The sequence below is a fragment of the Labrus mixtus genome, chromosome 9 (genome assembly GCF_963584025.1).
Source record: "Labrus mixtus chromosome 9, fLabMix1.1, whole genome shotgun sequence".
Taxonomy (NCBI): Eukaryota; Metazoa; Chordata; class Actinopteri; order Labriformes; family Labridae; genus Labrus; species Labrus mixtus.
In genome coordinates, this window is record NC_083620.1 from 26,068,036 (window position 1) to 26,087,095 (window position 19,060).

General features: G+C 41.2%; 1 protein-coding gene across 1 annotated transcript in view; it reads left to right on the forward strand.

Moving 5' to 3' along the window:
- The window catches only part of tyw1 (tRNA-yW synthesizing protein 1 homolog (S. cerevisiae)), a 58,181-nt gene that overhangs the window by 4,688 nt on the left and 34,433 nt on the right, over positions 1-19,060 (forward strand). The window contains exons 7-11 of the mRNA XM_061047143.1: positions 448-570; positions 8,098-8,230; positions 12,975-13,027; positions 13,120-13,238; positions 15,012-15,121. Coding sequence (XP_060903126.1) covers positions 448-570; positions 8,098-8,230; positions 12,975-13,027; positions 13,120-13,238; positions 15,012-15,121 — 538 coding nt within the window. The remainder of the gene's footprint in view (positions 1-447; positions 571-8,097; positions 8,231-12,974; positions 13,028-13,119; positions 13,239-15,011; positions 15,122-19,060) is intronic.

The following is a 19,060-nucleotide window of genomic DNA, read 5'->3' on the forward strand; positions in this document are numbered from 1 at the left end:
TGGTTGTCATGGCAGCAGGCACCTCAGAGCCAACTCTGTAGCTGAGACTCCGTCCCCCTCTGTCTGCAGCACTCGGTGCACTCAGCAGAGGTGACATTCAGCCGGAAACCAACGTGCCGGCGATTTATCTGCCCCGCTGTACTGCTCGTCTGTTTGAATGCTGCAGCCGGTCATTCTGTGCAGAGGCTTCCACACATCCTGTTTAACACCATGCACATGTTTGATATATTTAATCAGGCAGAGCAAGATGACACCACAGTGGACAATCAGTGAGTTCAGTATGGGCGCCCTCTCTTAGCTGTAGACGAGATGTGAACATAAATGAGTCCTTTTAGTGTTGAACACTCGATCACTATGTCCTTGACTTTCTTTTTGTTTTAACAACTCTCTCTCTCTTTTTTGTGAAAATGTCTTTTTAAAATTCTGTGCTCCTCTTCCTTGCGACAGGAGGATCTGATGGAGTCGAGCAGTGATGAGGAGGAGTCTGGCGAGCGAAAAGAGAAAAGGTCAGGCTCCGTGGTCGACATGGAGGACCTGGGCAACATCATGAGCAGCGCCAAGAAAGCAAAGGTCAGAGTCTGTCCGGCAGCGTTCACACAATGTCCAGACATGTATGCATACCACCATCATTCAGGAGATCCCATGAAAGAGATGAAATAGTCAAAATGAGAATTGACTGATATTCATAGTATCAACACACGAGGTAGATCTACAGTACTCGACTTTCTGCTTCACAGTTTCATCCTCGTGCGGTCGTTGAATCATTCCATATCGGAGCTCTATAGTCATCACCCTGCACGTTTATTTTGAGCGTTTCCGTGTCAAAGGCCTATAAGCGGCCGCCATCAGGGTTTGAAGCTTTTTCGACACCTTCGTCTCCCGTCAGTGTGCGTAGAGGATGGAGAGGAAAAGTGGTGTCACTGAACGAGGAGAGGCAGATGGGTTGATAGACACCAGACCCCCCGACAGGCGAGAAGCGGGGGCTTGCGTGAGATCGAGGACGCCCACCTCGCAGCCTTGTGAGCGACGAGTCACTCAAGAGGAACAGAAAAAGAAAAGAGGAATCATTGGTCTCCTTTACAGGCTGTAGTATAGAATAGAATAGAATAGAATTACTTCATTGATCCCAAACTGGGAAATTACAGCAGCAGGTTATCAGAGCAAATAAAACAATATAAGAATAGATACAAAGTCAATAAGCACTTAAATTATAAAAAATAAGAATAAGAAGAGATAAATACATCAAGGATTTAACTTAACATTCCTACTAGTTTAAATAAATGAAAAATGAAATACAACATTTATTCAGGCTTGTCAACTGAATGTAAAAATACTTGCTGGAGGTAAGAGATGTAAGTTTGCATAAACAGTGATGACAGTGGTAAATATGCAATAACGATATATAGGGAGTTATCCAGAGTTGTGCCAAGTGTATGAAGGCTTGAAAAGGAAGCAGGTGTGTGTACCTGTGTGAGCTGAACACTGTGGTGACCTCTTCTAACAGCAGGATAAAGACGCCTCACTGACTGAAGTGATAACGGGGTAAAAACTTTTTTCTTTTTTCTGATGCATCAGTTTAAAATCAGCAACATAAATGCTTTAATGAGGGTGTTTGTCTAGATGATGTATTTCTACTTTTATTAAAATATAAAAATCTTAAATAATAAGTGGTGACAATCCTCATCTGTTTGTCTCTGGTGGATAAAATGAATATCGCATTACTTTGTCACAACTGGCTCCTGGACGATGATGTCTCTGCTGCTTTGTGTTGAACTCCTGCCTCAGTGTAAAATGGTCAGAACACAAAGATGGTGTCGTTTTTGTGGGTGCGCCAAATAAATCTGCTCCTCCATAGCTTTTTATCTTGAGGAAAATGTTCCTCCCGTCAGCCTCACGTTTGCTCTGAAGGAACAGTGAGTAACTTAAGTGAATGCTCAGGGCTAGGCGTGTGACTGCAGCCTCTGTGGATCATACATTTTGTTCTCATGAAAACATAATGACTTTATTACAAAGTGTTCTGTCGCGCTAGCTGTGCTGAATGTCAGGGGAAGTTTCCCTTTTTCTCACAAAGACACGATGACTGCAACTCCAGAGTGTCCCAGGCCTGTCCTCTCCTGTTGTGACATGAGTGTAATAATGTGTGTCAGCTCTGTGGCGTTTGGACAGGCCTGTCGGTAAGCTCTGTGGGGATGTGTGTGTGTGTGGTTCCCAGACCACACACACACACCAAACAGCTCATGTGGATTTACTGTTAGACAGATTTCCATCAGGCTTCATTGTGGTCAAACTTCATGTGTTTATCTAAAATTTGCAGGTATTATGTGCAAAGGAGTGTCAGTGAAAGCACCTGCTGCAAACGTATTCTAATCATATTTACAAACTCGCCTTACTACATTGTTATTCTGGATACGATGTCTCACATGATCACACTTGGAGTTCAGGTTGACAATGTAGGTGTGTGTCTGTGGGAACTGATCCGTGTTGTTTTTGCATCGTTTGGTCACACAGATGAAGGCAGTGCAAGATGTAATGAGTTAAACATTTACTATCTCCCAAGTGACAACAAGTGTTTATTCAGCAGAGCTGCAAATGAAGTGTGAACAAGGACATTCCCCTGACTGGAATATGTTAAACAGCTCGTAAAGTGTAGATCCAGCTCAGGTCTACATGTTTTATATCTATGCTCTATGACTCCCTGTAAATAACCTGGATGTTATGGGATGTTTTGAGGGTTTTTTCAGGTAAAAAAAAAATAAGCTGGAGATTAATTGTGTCCCAGTCTTGTTTTTTTTTTCAGTTTGAGATTCCTCTCATTATAAGCCCAGGTGGAACGTCTCTCCGTCTCTGTTTGACCACTAGGTGATGACAGAGACTCTCGTTTAGTCAAACTCTAATCTCTGAGTGAACCACCGCTCTGACATCTAACACCACACTGTCATTTCACTTTCCAGCCTCATTAGCGTGAATCCTCAGTGCGCATCAGCGTGATGGACATTTAACAAGTCAAATTATACAGGCAGCCTTTTTTTTTTTCAGCACAAAGAGAAGCTGAACGTTAGCGACTATCTGAGGCGTCATTTAAACACCCTGAAAGAGAAATAACATCATTCATGTCAAGGTGGTTGACATCAAAACACCAGGCAAACAAAGGTGTGATTACTGTCTCTTACTGCAGATAATAAGTGTATTATTTACAGTATATCACCACTGGTCTTAGTAAAGTTAGATCTTATTCATGTTCTTGTTTTTATCTCTCTTCCATTATGCAACTCTACAACCCCCCGGACTGTAATTATTATATGTAATTACACTTGTGCAGTAAACATCAGCACATTTCCGCTCAACAGAACACATTTCTACTTTACCTCTGCTCCTAAAGTCCTGTGGTACCTCTGCATCTCTTTTTATATCTCTTCACTGAACAGACTGTAAAACATCTTCCCTGACAGTTCAGCACTAACATAACAATAATAATAATAATACATTTTATTTTATAAGCGCTTTTCAAAAACTCAAAGACACCGTACATGTGTTAAAAAAAGACAGAAGGATCAGAACAGTATAAACGAACAGACATTGCAGCGTAAAGGTAAAGCTACAGATAAACAGAACACGCGTCACATATCACACATTAAAAGTCTTGATCAGTGATTTGAATGTAGATGTTCATTCATTCAACCTTTTATTTATACTCGAAAGATCACTGAGGGGCAACCCTGATTTACAATGACATCGCGTCATTACAGAAATAATTAGAAAACAGACATTAAATCAACAAGAAAAACAGGGGAGAGATAATACAAGACTGCTGAAATCAGTCTACAAAAGTCTAAAATGCACTAAGATAATGAAGCGAGTACGAAACTGCAATAAATAAACACACTTATGTAAAACAGTTACAAACAGAGGCTTAAAATCAGGTTTCTAAAATGCCCAAAAGGTGAAAGTTAATTTCCCTCAAGAAGATGCTGTATGTTGTTCCTGTGTCAGTGTAGTGTTGAATGTGTGTGGGGAGGGGGCAGCTATAGAGAAAGATCTGTCCCCCCAGGTTCAGTGTAAGAGGGAGTAGGGCTGGGAAATATGTCAAGTTTTTAGGATGCATCAATGAATTTACAGGGTCTGATACTATCGTTAATATCCATATAGCTGATGTTACATTAAAATAAAGATATATGTGTCTTCTGTAGAGTCGCCCAGTTCACCTGCTCCTCCTCTCACTGTCCATATCACCCAAACCTTCAAGAGAGCTTTAAGCATTAATCTTCAAAATGTCCCTTTTTGTCACCTTTTCTTAACAATACATCTCATGCGATATCTGTAACTTTGTCTATTTTCTAACTAAGCTGTCCGGAGATTCTGTCCCTGGTTGTGATGTTTCATGATTTCATGCAGTCACACACATTCCTCTCACACATCTGTCTCTCTAGTAGATCTTCATCTCACATTCAATAAATGAAAGTGTCAGCATCTGTCCACTTTGCACATTATTCATCTCACATAGACGTGTAAGCTGCCTCATCCAGCCCTAAATGTTGTTTTAGCCTGTGTTGATGCCGATGCAGGTAGACGGCTAGAGGGATCTAAATATGGAGGATGTGTTTGTCTGTGCTGATGTCAGTGATCCTGAAAGCCATGCATGAATGACGATGACTGGATCACAGCTAAATTTGCTGGTGATACATATTTCCCACAACTGTTTCCTTCAAATGTACCCAATGGTCGATTGGCAGGGACATGCTGATTGGCTGCCAGAGTGCAACATTCACACTACCCATCCATAATCCAAGCCCATCTGTTGCTCTGCTTCTATTTGAGCTCTGACAAGTGAAACTTCATTTTCAGTTTTCTGCTAATTGCCCGATATATAAAATATAATTAATATCTTAATATGACAGGATGTTCAGCAGACGTTCTCCTGGGCGGTGAGTGATTCTGCCTGCAGGTCCAGTTCATGCTGTGGGATTGAAGGCCAGTAAGGAGGTAGTCTGGGTCTTTCACCTGAGCAGCTACAAAGCTCTTTAAACCGGGTTCAGATGGTTTTAGGTCGGAGGGATCAGAGAGGGAGATGCAGGCACCGGGCGTTTGTTCTGCCTCAGATTATAGCCGCTGTACGCCGGGTACAAAATCCTGTTTTTTTTTTTTTTTTTTTTTTTAGACCTTTGTTACTGTTGGAATATAATTTACAAATATTGTAAAATGTGTCGGTGTCTGTGCCAAACAAACATGTTGAACTACATGATGGTGACCAGAGCATTTCTGCAGCACATCCTGATAATTATGTTTTATTTATTTCACCTTCAGCAACTTGATAATTGCACTTGAGTTTGATTGTAGAGCCCTGATAAATGATGTGTTGAACCCTTCTTTTTATGAAGTACTGCACGTGACAACTAGAGGAGGTTTTTAAGTACATCAGGGACTTGGAAATACATACATTAATACAACAGGCCTTTTAATGCCACCTTATTGAAGTTTAAAACCAAAAAATGACCGAATCACACTTTTGTAATTTAAAACCAATGATTTACTGCAGACTAGTCGTGCTGTCGAAGAAAAAATGGAAAAGAAAACTCAGAGAAAATGATGAAATAATGTCTGTCAATGTCGATACAGTCCTGTTCCTTCTCCCACATGTTGATCAAACGCTCACTCTGTGTTTTATCGCTGCACCAGACCCAGGTCGCGTCGTGGCTCCAGAGCGATTACACGGGGACTTTTGACATGTCCCACTTCTGTGAGTCCAGACAGGTCCAGGTGGGGTGAAAAGCTGAGCAGCGGGGACCAGCGGAGTCTCTGGCGCTGCACGCTAACACCACAGGGACAGACTGTTGCACTGTTGGCTCCATGTGGCCTCTGCTGTCAGATTGACACGTCAGGGGAGCAGAAAGAAAAGGTTATTCCATTACAGACAAACTACAGAATAAAGGAAATACAGCTTGACTCAGAGCTTTACTATAAACCGCTCTAATGTAAACCAGCATCCCTGACGAGAACAAGATGTGGGAGGATTCTGACACAGCTGATTCTGATGGCTTACTTCCTCAAAGCATCCCTCGTCACCGGCGGAGCTATTTCTCTGAGGGGCCGCTGCGGCTGTCAGTCAAAGGAGTGATATCTTTACTGCTTAATGAGAGGTGCATGCAGCTTAAGGTGCACTGAACAGACCACGCTGACGCATCGCTACAGGAGCTCAGATTTGGTCCAGGTACGAGTACACCATCTTTAGAGTTGTCAGGAGAACTAGCTGCGCTCTGAACACATTATGTAACGCTCAGATGCACAATTTATGAGCTGTGTATTTGCATGCTCATGTAGCAGCAGCATTGTCTTATTTGTTGAGGCTTCTTTGCAGGGTTTGTTGAGACCAAGAGGAGGTTAAAAAACGTGTTTCCAATTGAGTTCGGTCTCTCAGTTGCTTTAATAAAAAGCACATTTGTGTTCTTTGAAAGTCTTATTTTCTTCTGTGCTGCATTTAGCTTCAGCCTCAGTTTTTAGAAACACAGACAGACATAATAAAAACCCAGTACTGTTACACTAAAGGCAAAGAGAAAGAAAGAAAGGGGACACCAAATATCCAAAAGTCCCAACAGTCCGGAGCTGCAAATCATCAGCATCTTCTTTTAAAAAGAGTCTGCCCCTCTTCAAACTAGTGAAGAGTGAAAAAAAAAAAGACAAAACATCGTCTGATCAAGTAATGACAGAAAGGGTTTCTAATCCGTTCCATCTAACCAATAGAAAGTGTTTCATTAAGCCCCCTCATGACCCATGAAGGTTCTTCTGGAGACTTCCAGTTAAGTCCAGCCATGCCTTCACTGAGAGCCCGTCTGTGGTGCAGGGGAAATGGCCTTGTCCAGTCAGAGCAGCCAAATAGATAGATTTACTTTATTGATCCCAAACTGTGAAATTGTGGTGTTACAGCAGCAGGTTGAATATTGTCCAATCACAGTCTGGCTGACTGTTGAATAGGACTGGTGTTCACTGGTATCATAGCAGCCGTTACAAAGCGGGAGATCAGATGTTTAGAGTTCAGGTAAAAAATGTGTCTCTCTGGTCCTTGGATAGTCATTGTCAGAGTATCAGACCCCTGTTGGAAGGAGGACGAGGAGACCCCATAGACTGGACTTGGTTAATCATCTCTCTTAAAAAAAAACCAAAAAAAAAACCCTGTTCATATGTACCTTTAAAAATTAAACTAAATCCATCTTCTGTTGAATCAGTTTCCTCTCTAAAGTGTTTACATTTCCATACAAACACTGTTCACTGCAGCTCTGTAATCGTGGCCTGAAGGAAGGAGTTAATCTTCCAAACAAACAGGCTCCAGCAGCGACTATCAGAAAAGACAGCTGCTGTGGTAAGAAGCTCAACAATAGTGTTGTTCTCCTTTAGACCTTTTGTTTCATTTCACAGAGCCTCAGAGGGGCCTTAGACCCGGATTATCCCCGATACTGTTCAAACGGATGAAGCCTCTTTCAGTCAAAGTATATTCATCATGTTATGCAATGGTTAACTGTTATGTCACGCAGTCATTGAAGGACTGCAGAATAACAAGCCTTGATCTTCAGTCCTGTCAAACATCAAACACTTTGGGAGAAGCTCCTCTTGCTTTTAACTAAGTTCCCTGACGTGATGAGCATCGTCATGATCCAGCAGCTAACACACTTTCAAACAGGATATTTAGCTTTTTTTTAGATGAAGTTTAAAAGATGAAAATACTGATGTCTGGTTTATTTGTTTGTTTGTTTGGATCTCCATTAGCTGAACCCTAGAGCACAGCTAGTCCTCCTGGGGTCCACATAAGGAGGGGTCAATAAAAGCCTCCATGTGCACTGCTCTCAGGGTTTCTGTTAAACTCTCTCTGAACCCTCTCAGGTTCAGTCCTGCAATCTTTACTTCGTCCCAGATCGCCCCTGAAAGTTAAAAGTTAAACGTTTACTTTATGTGAGTCTGAATTCTCTCAACGTAAAGTGTACGGCGTTTAAAGTTGTGATTTTTATACTTGACCGATGCGAGTCAGGGAGCCGCATATTTTCATCCATACCCTTTTATGGCTTTAAAAAAAAAAAAAATAACCGACTCTACATCTTGTGTCTGCCACAGAGCAAAGCTGAAGGTGGAGGAGACGGCCCGATGGTGAAGCTGTCCAAGTTGAACGGAGTGAAGAAGGTTGTAGATGAAGAGGAGAGAAGAGAGATGATCACGCCCGCTCTCAGAGACGCACTGACAAAACAAGGTGAGCTTTGATTTGATGGATTAGAGGGTTTATGGAAAAATACAACAAATGTGTTATCAATCAATCAATCAGTCAAACTTTGTTTATACGGCACCTTTCAGACAAATTAAACTGCAGTTCAAAGTGATTTACAAGAGTGCAGAAAAGTTATTGACGAAAAAGTAGTTGAGAGACTAATGCACACCAATAAGAATAAAAAATATATATATAAAAATGAAAAAATAAAATACGACACATAGAAGCAATAAGATATTAAAATTAATACATAGGAGAAGAATATTTAAAATTGTAGTAGGATAAAAAATACAATAATAAGATTTGAATTTCTAGAAAGCACTAAATAAAAGCCAGACTGAATATGTTATGTGTTATCCATGTTTGGCACAGCTTTGTTGATGATCTTTATGAACCTCTGACTCGGGTTAAACTGTGTAGCAGTCATTTCCCAAACATCTGCCGGGTGTCACCGCTGACTCTGGGTAATATATTCATATAATGTATCTGCACTGCTTTGCAATAAAATCACATCACAGACCAGCTGCTTGTCGGCATATCCTTAACCTTGCTCTCATCACAAGGGCAGCAAATTGTCAGCCAACATAAAACATGAATCATGAGTCCACCTGTTTTGAAAATGAGCTGTGAATCAAACCGACGTACAGAAAATGTTTTCACTGAACTGTTCTCATCCATGATCAAAGTCAACGACTGAGGGGTCTCCTCTCAAACTCGAGTGATTTTACAAACCTAAATGTGTTAGTAAGTATCCCGTCCCTGGACGTCGATGACTTCATCGTTTCAGGCAAGAAGAAGTCAGACACGTTGGCGCTGTTTGTTTGACCATCTTCAAGTTAACGAGCTGCTCAAACTGCGTTCCCGACGTTTTTCTAATATCCTGACAGAGGGATTGGTTGGGCGAAGCTGGCCAGAGGTGCTTCTCGAGGAGAAGCGTGGAGCAGGGGAATTCTTGTTGTCTAATGGCTCCTAATGATGCGTTGCAGTCCAATTAGCCTCTCTGCCTCCTCCTGTCCTCAGGGTGCAATCCCCAGAGTCTCACTTCTCTCTCTCTCTCTCTCTCTCTCTCTCCTCCCACACCAAGAAACATCAACAAAACGGATCCCAGCTGGTGTGGGAGTGGAGTTCTAGTTATTCAACTTAACTTACATAAAAAGCATGTTAGTCTGCTTTTGAGGATCAGACATTAACTCACTGTAATGTCAGTTATTACCAGTGTACTCCTGATACACATTAACAATAGTGCGTCCTGTTATTGGATTGGATTTGTGGGGATGTTGCCTGATGTGGAATGTGAAGTTGGACTAAATGCTTAACAATGATTATAGCTCAATATTGATGAAATTACAACCTGTGTTCTGATAAATGGAGCTACTTTTTGTGCATCCATGTTTTCTCTCTGTCAGTGTTTTTTTTTTTGATAAAGCCCCCGGGTGTTAGTTTCAGTCCATTACCTGCTATAGAAGAGGACAGCCATTTTCATCCAGAGACGTCCATTGTTAGTCTACACAGTTCTTTATAAAATGAGAGCAAAACATCACTGGAATCACCCGACTGTTGACCGGTCTCATGGTGTTAACGTTGGCTGGAGTCTCTCTCTCAGAGGATTAGCTCCTCGTATTAGTCATAAAAGAATAATGATGGAAGTTTTGAAAATGTCTTCATGACTTCATGAGTCTTTGAAGGTTGTGTTCTGTATCCTCCGCTTCTGGCATGTCATGGATGTAAAAGTCACACATGTGAAGAGGCTGTAGTTTCATGTCAAAGACTCTTTGAACAGTTCTTCAGGATGCCTTCGTCGAGGCACGTCCCACTTCTATGAGTCCAGACAGGTCCAGGCAGCGGGGACCAGCAGAGTCTCTGGCGCTGCACGCTAAACACCACAGGGACAGACTGTTGCCCTGTTGGCTCCATTGTGGTGGCCTCTGCTGTCAGATTGACACGTTGGACTCACCTGACTGTACCTGAATCTGTTTCTTTTAAAATGTGCACAAAGAGTTAACAGAGTGGGCGCACAAACTGCACGTCCATTTCAAAACGCAGTTTGAACGTGTTTGGTTTCATTAATCTCGTCAAATTTAATTAAAAATAAAAGCTGTATTTTCTCATGTCCTGTGAGATCCCGATAAAGAAGCTGAAGGCTGTTCAAAACAAATTAGGCTGATTTTCCCACTCTTTAATTAAACACATCGCCCCCCCCCCCCCCCCCCCCCTCCCCCTGCTCATTTGAATTCCCTCAGGCGGCTCTGAGTGAGGGAACGGTCACAGATCAAAGAACCAATTGTTTTTAGAATCTGAAATAATGTCATACCCAAATCTCTTGGACACTCCTGTTTTTATGCTGTAAAGATAACCCCGACCCCCCAGGCTGCTCCTACATGACTAGTGGGAGAAGTTGTTGAATTGTTTTCCTCTAGGGAGAGCACTGATGTGCAACTCAACGAGGAGGCAGAGTTCTTCTTACCACCAAGCGCTGCGCACAAACTTATTTATACCTGACCTCGCTTGACCTCTCAAATTTTGACTGTCTATAGTTCAGCCTGCATTCTTCAATAGATATGTAAACGTCACTTCTGGGTCACACCACTCGTTTAAAAACACTAATGGGATATGGCCGCTTGTTACCCGTGCTTTTTTTTATTTTTCATTTGCCAAAATCGGGATTTTGTTTGTGTTTTGGAAACGACTATTGAAAAAAAGTGCACGGTTTTCTGTTTGTTTGTTTTTCCATTTTGGTTTCATATTGATGAATGAATAAATACAGATTTAGCACTTCTCTCTATTGTCGCTTTGTCTCATGCATCGGCATGTTGCACATCAAAGGACATTTATTCATAGCAATAACCGGCTCTTTATGCTGATATATTTTCTCCGTGATTACAGAGAAGAGGGAAACGTTCTTCTCTCCGCCCACCTCCCCCTCACTCTCCTCTGACACTTGAAAAGGACACGGAGGCATTGGAAATCGATCTCCCTAACAAACACTGGAGGGCTTACATTAAGATCATTAATAGTTATATAACGTCCCAGCAGCAGGACCTGTGGTCTCCGTCGGGTTAGCCTGGGGTCATACATCCTGATGTGTTGATGTTGTTGCTAGGAGCGAGGTGAGAGCAGGACGTGTGCTCTGCAGACATTTTCATGTGGAAAATGGATTTTGTTGCTGGACGGCGTGCTTTCTGCCCCCATCGAGGAAAAGCAAACATTATGTTGTTTGAGCAAAACATAAATTGAATTCTGTGCATGTTCTCCTTTTTGTTTGTCTGTGCATTTGTTGCTGGAGTTTTTTCAGAAAGGAGAATTTTCCACATTCAGTCTTTTCTACCAATATTTTCTAAACAGCTCTACTGAATAATATTTGTGTTTGACTCATCTAGCATCAAACGTCTGATGGATGGATCAGCTCAAACACAACCCCATCTCTCCTCGGCTTTTAATAAGATGTTTTAGCTGCGAGGATTTAAAAAGAAAAACACAATTAAGACTTGAAAATAGAAAAGGAGCCACCTCAAGCCAAAAACAGGCAGACACTGAATAGATTACCTAGATTATCTATAAAACTCCTGGACTAGAATATATACAACTGAGCCCCTTTTTGATTCCCAATAACAAATTTATTGATACAGCGCTTTTCAGAAACAAGTTACAAAGTGTTTACAATCAAAACTAGAGAAAATAATCAAATCAAATACACAAACCAGAAAATAATACAACAAATAAGAAAAGCAAACAAACAGGTCAATAAAACCCAAACATGGATTAAACATATACATCAATAAAAAGCTGGTAAAGAAGAACATGAAAACACAGGCGGTTAAGAAAAAGCCCACCTGTAGAAATGAGTCTCTGGAAGTGATTTAAAGGCGGACACTGTGTTTACTGTGTTTCACAGCTGTGGGGCTCCAACTGAAAAAGGCTCGGTCACCTTTTGGGACCAGTCGGGTTTTAGGAACCGCTAATAGCGCCCTGCTGGAGGATCTCAGGCAGATCGGGCTCATAGGACGTTAGACAATCACAGATATCGGCCGGAGCATTTCAGGTTTTAGAAACAATAAGATCTTTAAAATCAGTTCTGAATCTCACAGGTGAAAGGAAGCAAGGGAAGGTGATATTCAGTCACTTCTCCTGGTACGCGTTAAAGGCCTGGCTGCAGCATTTTGAATTAACTGCAGCCTTTGTATTTTACACTTATAATGCCAGGAGAAAAGTTCATTACAGTAGTGGAGCCTGGAAGAAATAAACGCATGGATGACGGATGAAGTCGGCAGGAGAAAGGAATGATCTGAGAAGAAGTGATCCCAACATCATTTATTGTAGTAGATGAAGTGAAACAGATAAAATACGCTCTTTGATAGACTCTACAAGAGAGGATGTGTTTAAAAAAAGAGACTTGCCAGGACTCAACCAAGAAGCCAAGAAGTATTCAGCCGTGGTAATATCAGAAGTTAGTGAGGCAGGCTTGTTAAGAAAGACAATTTGAAACACTTACTCCTTCTTTTGAGCTGAGGGGGAATCTGAAATGTTTTCCTGCCTCCCCTCCTTTCTCACTGTGGATCAGCCACCACTGGTCACTGCTAGTCGCCTAGCAAAGGATGTGCATGCTGAGCAGGGCTACGTTGATGTAATACTCAAAGAAAATAAAGAGTTATCTGCTGTGGAGTGTTGGGTGAAAGACGTGTTGATTGAGAGCCTTGTTGTTCTCTCTCTCTCTCTCTCTCTCTCTGTGCAGGGTACAAACTCATCGGAAGTCACTCAGGAGTGAAGCTCTGTCGATGGACCAAGGTAATAGAATTTACTCCTCTCAGTATAAAGGCTCAGACTTTTGACAAACAGAGTGCATGAATCATATTAAAGACGTGGTTTCTGCTCGCCAGTCTATGCTGCGAGGGAGAGGAGGCTGCTACAAACACACTTTCTATGGTATCGAGTCTCATCGCTGCATGGAGACCACCCCCAGCCTCGCCTGTGCTAACAAGTGTGTCTTCTGTTGGAGGTAGGTACCTGAAGAATAAATCAAGTTAAGTAAAAATAGACTTTTGACAGCGTCCAATATAAATTATGTCAGTCTGATGATAGACGTCAACATTTTTCCATTTCACAAAGCTCATCTGATATTTCTGTGCTCCTTCCCAACTCCCTTAATATCAGGTCAGGGATAGTGACACCACTAATGAGAAATCAGGGAATATCAGGTTGTACAGACATTAGGGCTGGGCAATATATCGAGTTTTTAAGATATATTGATATATTTTCAAACAAGACATAGGGTAAAACAATATCGTTAATATGGATATAGTTTATGTTGCATTAAAATAACATTACAGAGGTGCCAGGTCACCTTTTTCTCATCTCACTGATGATGACTGACTGCTCCTCCTCTCTCTCTCTTTTATTGTATTTAAGGAACATTTTTATTTTATAATATTACTTTTTAAATTCACAAACAGGTAGTTTATTTTTCCACGTGTTTTCACTGTTAATAAAAAACATATCGATATATGTTGAGTATCTCCATTCAGCTAATCAATATCAAGATATGAGTTTTGGTCCATATCGCCCAGCCCTAACAGACATCAACACGTTGGCTTGAAATGATTTAAAATTACTTTTAAGTCCTTTTGAGGGACGGACCAGAGGCGTCTCATCCTTCTGTCTATTGCTTCCAATGATTTCCATTTCACTTTATTCCTTCACTTGTTTTAGAAACAGTTAAATGATTTAAGGTGAGCTGTTGTCACATCATCTTAGTTGTTTAAGATAGAGGGTGTTTTTTTTAAATATGGCTTCTTGAAACATGACATGCAGGTAACGTTTGAGGAGCAGCATGCTCAGTCTTCTTCTTGTCTAAACCTAAATCGCATACCGTGTTATAAGAACACTTCCTGTCATCAAGTCATGATTAACAAGCAAAAGACTGATGGTAGGAGAAGTATGAGCCCCCCCCCCCCGACCCCCAAAGTTCCCTTTAAAAAGTCGACTGTGTTGAACACTGAAAGGTCAGAATGTGCTGCTGTGAACTGCTTCCCTGTCGTCACAGATTAAGCCTCTCTTAAAAAGCAGCCATGTGGGCTGACAGGCGGTATGAGATCTTCAGGGCACGGATGTGAAGTCGAGTCTGCCGGGTCCATCCATCTGTTTGAAGCAACAGGTGGATTTTCAAACTGATGTGCACAAGTGTATTTGTGGCGTGCATATGTATGCGACAGACTGTGTGCATTTAGCTGTGCCTGAGGATTTGTCGTTGCTCTTTGAAATCACACTAAGACTCTCAGATGGTGTCATCTACACCTAGAGGAGGTGTGATCTTTATAGTACGATGCGTTCTTTCTCTGTGGGTTTTTCATAGGATGACAACAGCCCTCGTAAATCTGTGAATTACGGCTGTGCGATATGATCATTTGTATCTATTTATATGGTTTTATTTATTGCTTGTTTTCAAAAAGTTACTTTTTGTGAAACACAAATGTTAAATGTTGTAAAATCATGATTTAGATTTTTGCCTTAATGGCGCAGCTCTTCAGTGAATTCATGTCTGAGTCTTCATATTTGTCGCCTTGTTAGAAAGATACCTTCCTGACTCTGGTGATGTGTTTAACATTGCTATTTGAGTGAAATGACTTCAGACACACGTCTTAATCCATCTCCATCAGAAAGAAGCCGCTGTACAGGCTGACAGTTATAGGAAGTGCTCAGGGAGGCAGAGAACAAGTGAAAGTAGCTTTTTCCTAACGGATGTGTTCAAGCTGTTCATCTGCCACGCTAACAGACATCACACCAACCCTGTGGGCACCGAGTGGCGCTGGAAGATGGACCCTGCTGAGACCATCCTACAGGACGCAGTGGACAAGCACCAGGGCATGATTCGACAGTTCAGAGGTTGGTCACACATGCAGACACGAGTTTCCTTTTGTTTCTCCGTCGGTCTGTTTGGCTGTTTGGTGAATCTCATACGAGTGAATCCTCCCTGAAGAAAATCAACACAGCACACTGCACACTCTGTCTCCTTACTAGTTTCAATTTACTGCGTATAACCTCTTATGAGCCCATGTGCAATGAAGCATTGAATATAAAAACCCAATGTTGTCTGCTAATTGTCACACTCTCTCTAGGCTACCTCATAAATCATTTCTCAAAACACAGACGCACACACACAGACACACACACACACACACAGACACACACACACTCAGTTCCCCGATCTGACAGCTCCTTTGTGTCGCACTTGACACAACTTCACTCGTATTTTCTCCAAACAAGTCAATATTTGAGTCATAAACTCACTTAGGGATCGACGGCTGAATTGGATTTGAACAATGTAAAAGTTTTTTAATAAAAACACATCAGATAGAAAGGGCTCCATTTATAGATCCTGCACTACCACCACTGTTGGCATGAGGGACTTTCTTTTTTTTTTTTTGTCTGGCTGCAGCCAGCGTTGGCTGAGGATTGCTGTTTAGAGGGCCAGACCTTAAACAGTCCAAACAGTATGAGCTGATCATCCTCTGAGTATTAGCTGAGCAGACTTTCTTTGAAATGTTGTAAAACATGGAAGTGACATATTATCAGACATCCATAGAAGGAAGCCAGTCTGGATTAGAGAGAAGTTTGTAATCCAGATAGTTTACTTCTCTCCAATTTATAAAGTCGGTTATAAATTAATCTGTTATCGAGGTTTGCAATGATTGACAAACAGTTCTAAAGCCAAATACATTCAAGCGTCTTTAATCTTTAAAGAGGACATATCATCCCCCTTCTCCACCTTTTCAAACAGTCCCCCTGTGTTGTAAATGAAACATCTGTGCTGTGCTTTGGTCAAAATAAAACGTGAATCAAGCACCAGAGGAGGTTTGTGACCCTGTATAAACCAGCTCTCTCAGAACGCTCCGTTTTAGTGTGTGTGTCTCTTTAAATCTTTAAATGTAATGAGTTTTCCCCAGTAGACATCACTCCTCTGTAGTAAGCATAAAAATGGCCAACCTGCCCAAACGTTTTGTTCTAGACTGGGGGTGGAGTCCATGGGTGGAGATACCAAGGGAGGGGAGGGTAATTCTTCTACCAGAATCCCACTGTGACATCACAAGGAGAGCAATTTTGAAACGGAGCATTTTTCTCTGTGTTGTAAGACTTATGCAGACCACAAACAAAGGACTGGATGGGTTTATTTCACATGTTGTGGGGCAGTAGACACTCAGGTTACCCAAATAAATGTTCAAAAACACAGTCAAATTTTTTTTTTTTTTCCATAGTATGTCCCCTTTAATATAAAAACAGCAGATAGTCAGACTTGACAACCAGTTACATGCAGACTTCGGGTTTCTTTGGCTTGAATTTCGTCAATCTTCAGTCGACTAATCATTTCAGCACAGGATGGTTTGTTTTTACTTAACGGATCGTTTTCAAGCATTTTGTCATTTAGTCGTGACCTGTAGAAAAGGTCACTGATGTTTTATCACCATATTTTAAAGATCAGAAAATAACAACCTCACAAAGACGGCATCAATACACTTCTCTTTCTCATATGTGTTTTATCCTTCACTCCAGACTCACCTTGGTGACATCTCGCCCTTCCCTGTTCTTATTTTGTTCATTATTTCACAGATAGACTGCGAGGTTAACTTTTGGTTTCTGTAGCATGACTGTGGCTGTGCAACCCGTTGGGACTGATTTAGCCTGCAGAGCCCCGATGGCACAAACAAACACTCAAACACACCTGAAACTCTTTGCCCTCAAACTCAACCTCTGTTTGCCAAACTGTCCCTTAAACAGACACCAACATCAACTCCTTCTGTCGGGATCTTTGGCTGTGGCCTGTGTTCAAATGATCATCTGTAATGCACCCTCTTATACATATTCAAATACACGACATCTCTCTTACACTGATAACACTCGGAGATGACTTTTTTTTACCAGTCAGAGTGCTCTGAAGTGTCGACTTGAGCCGGAGACCTTCCAGTTAAAAGGCTTCCTCTCTAACCTCAAAGCTACTGCTGTTCCCATTATAAAACAGAGAAGCAATAACACTCAGGAAATGATAGAGATGCCAAATGCTAAAAGCTTTGGAGACATATCCTCTTCAAACGGCTGCTTTATAGCTAATATCCTTCTCAGAGCAGTCATTCATGATGTATTTTAATGCATGTCATCATGGAAATGTCATTTCCTGATGTGATTAAAATGGAACAAAAGCACACATAAGCTTGTGTTGACACTAAGCTGCTTCTTTGTTCACTTACTAAAGGGTAAAACAATGTACGCTTGTTACAAAAAGGGATTATAGTTGTGATATTTAGTGCAGAAAATAAAGACTATTTCATTTTCAGATGCTTCAACAAAGCCAAACTTTGCAATTCTAATTCGAAACATAATAGAGCAAAGTGCAGGCCCACATTGTCATCCATAATTCTCTTTCCAGTCCCACTGTTAAATCACATCAGGCAGCCTTCAACTCCATTTACAGTTGACAGTGACACATTTATAATGTCTGGCACGATGAAGCAGCCAGACAATGCGTCTTTAAATCCACTGTGTGATTCAACAGGTCCCTTTCTGGTCTCACTTCTTGGATGATCTCCTGCCTGAAAGCTCTCAGAGAAAAGAAGTTTAAACATCTTCAAGCAGTTTTTAATGACAAATCATCAGTCATCTTTTATGTGTGAATACATGGTTATGAACTATACGGTTTGTTTTTAGCCCTCCTTCTCTTATAAGTGACTTTGTGGAGACTGAAGGAACAGAAAGAGGAATCAAGCTCAGGGTCAATCAAATGAAGGGGATGCTTTTGTCAGATGATAAAGTTCTTGTTCACGTGGCACTTTAAGGGGTTATGATTGTCCTGCATGAGTTAATGCAGTTTTCTAAAATCCCCATGAGATCTGATCTGACTCCACATTTACATATCAAGAAGTAAATTGGTAATGTTCTTATTGTTGCTGCTAAGTCACTGCATGAATAAAATATCATGTTCTGTGATTCTTTTAGCCACAACAGCGCAGGATTTTAAATTTTTGAAACAGAACTCAGCTCAGTCATGCATACTGTATTTCTACTCTGCACATTTACCTTCAGTATGTCCTCGTTTAATTTGAACAGAGAGTGCATTCAGAATCCACCAAACGAGGAGTGTTCAGTTTGTTCCCCGTTTGAATCACACTTGATAATGCAATTAATTTCTGCAAAGTAACTAATTAGTTACAAGTGGCATTACAGTAACATGTTACTTAGTAACACTGATTACATTATACTATAGGAAAGGCTTTCATTGCTAACGTTAACTAGATAAGATTAGCATTAGCTCGGAAAGTAAACTTTTCCCTCCTTGTTTTGTACGACTGTCAAAATGCAATGTAAGCTAAGCAGTGGGTCAATGCTAACGGTAGCTGTTGTCTAACCATTACCCTTTAAAGGCTTTATATGCGATTCTTTGATCCAGCAGATGTCGCCCTTGAGCCCCAGCATGAAACCAAAACAACTCGCGCTGCATTGTTGTGTTAGCATGCTAATGCTAGCGATCTTTATTATGCTCGTATCTTCACACTGCATGTAAATTTACCTGAAATGAGCGTGATCTAGAAACACAGTTAAGCAGTGAGTACAGTATGTTATTCTTCTTTTCTCTAGTCCCTCAATTAAACAACTTTTATACACGAGGGGAGGAGTCAGCCGGCCGTCCGGGCGATGTAAACAAAGTGAAGATAGGACTCTGAAAACTCTGAAAACATCACAGACAGTGGGACTCGGGTGTTACACCCATTGTAGACAGTCATGACTCAGAGTTATTTTCAGAGGATATACTTGATTTATATTATATTTAAGTGT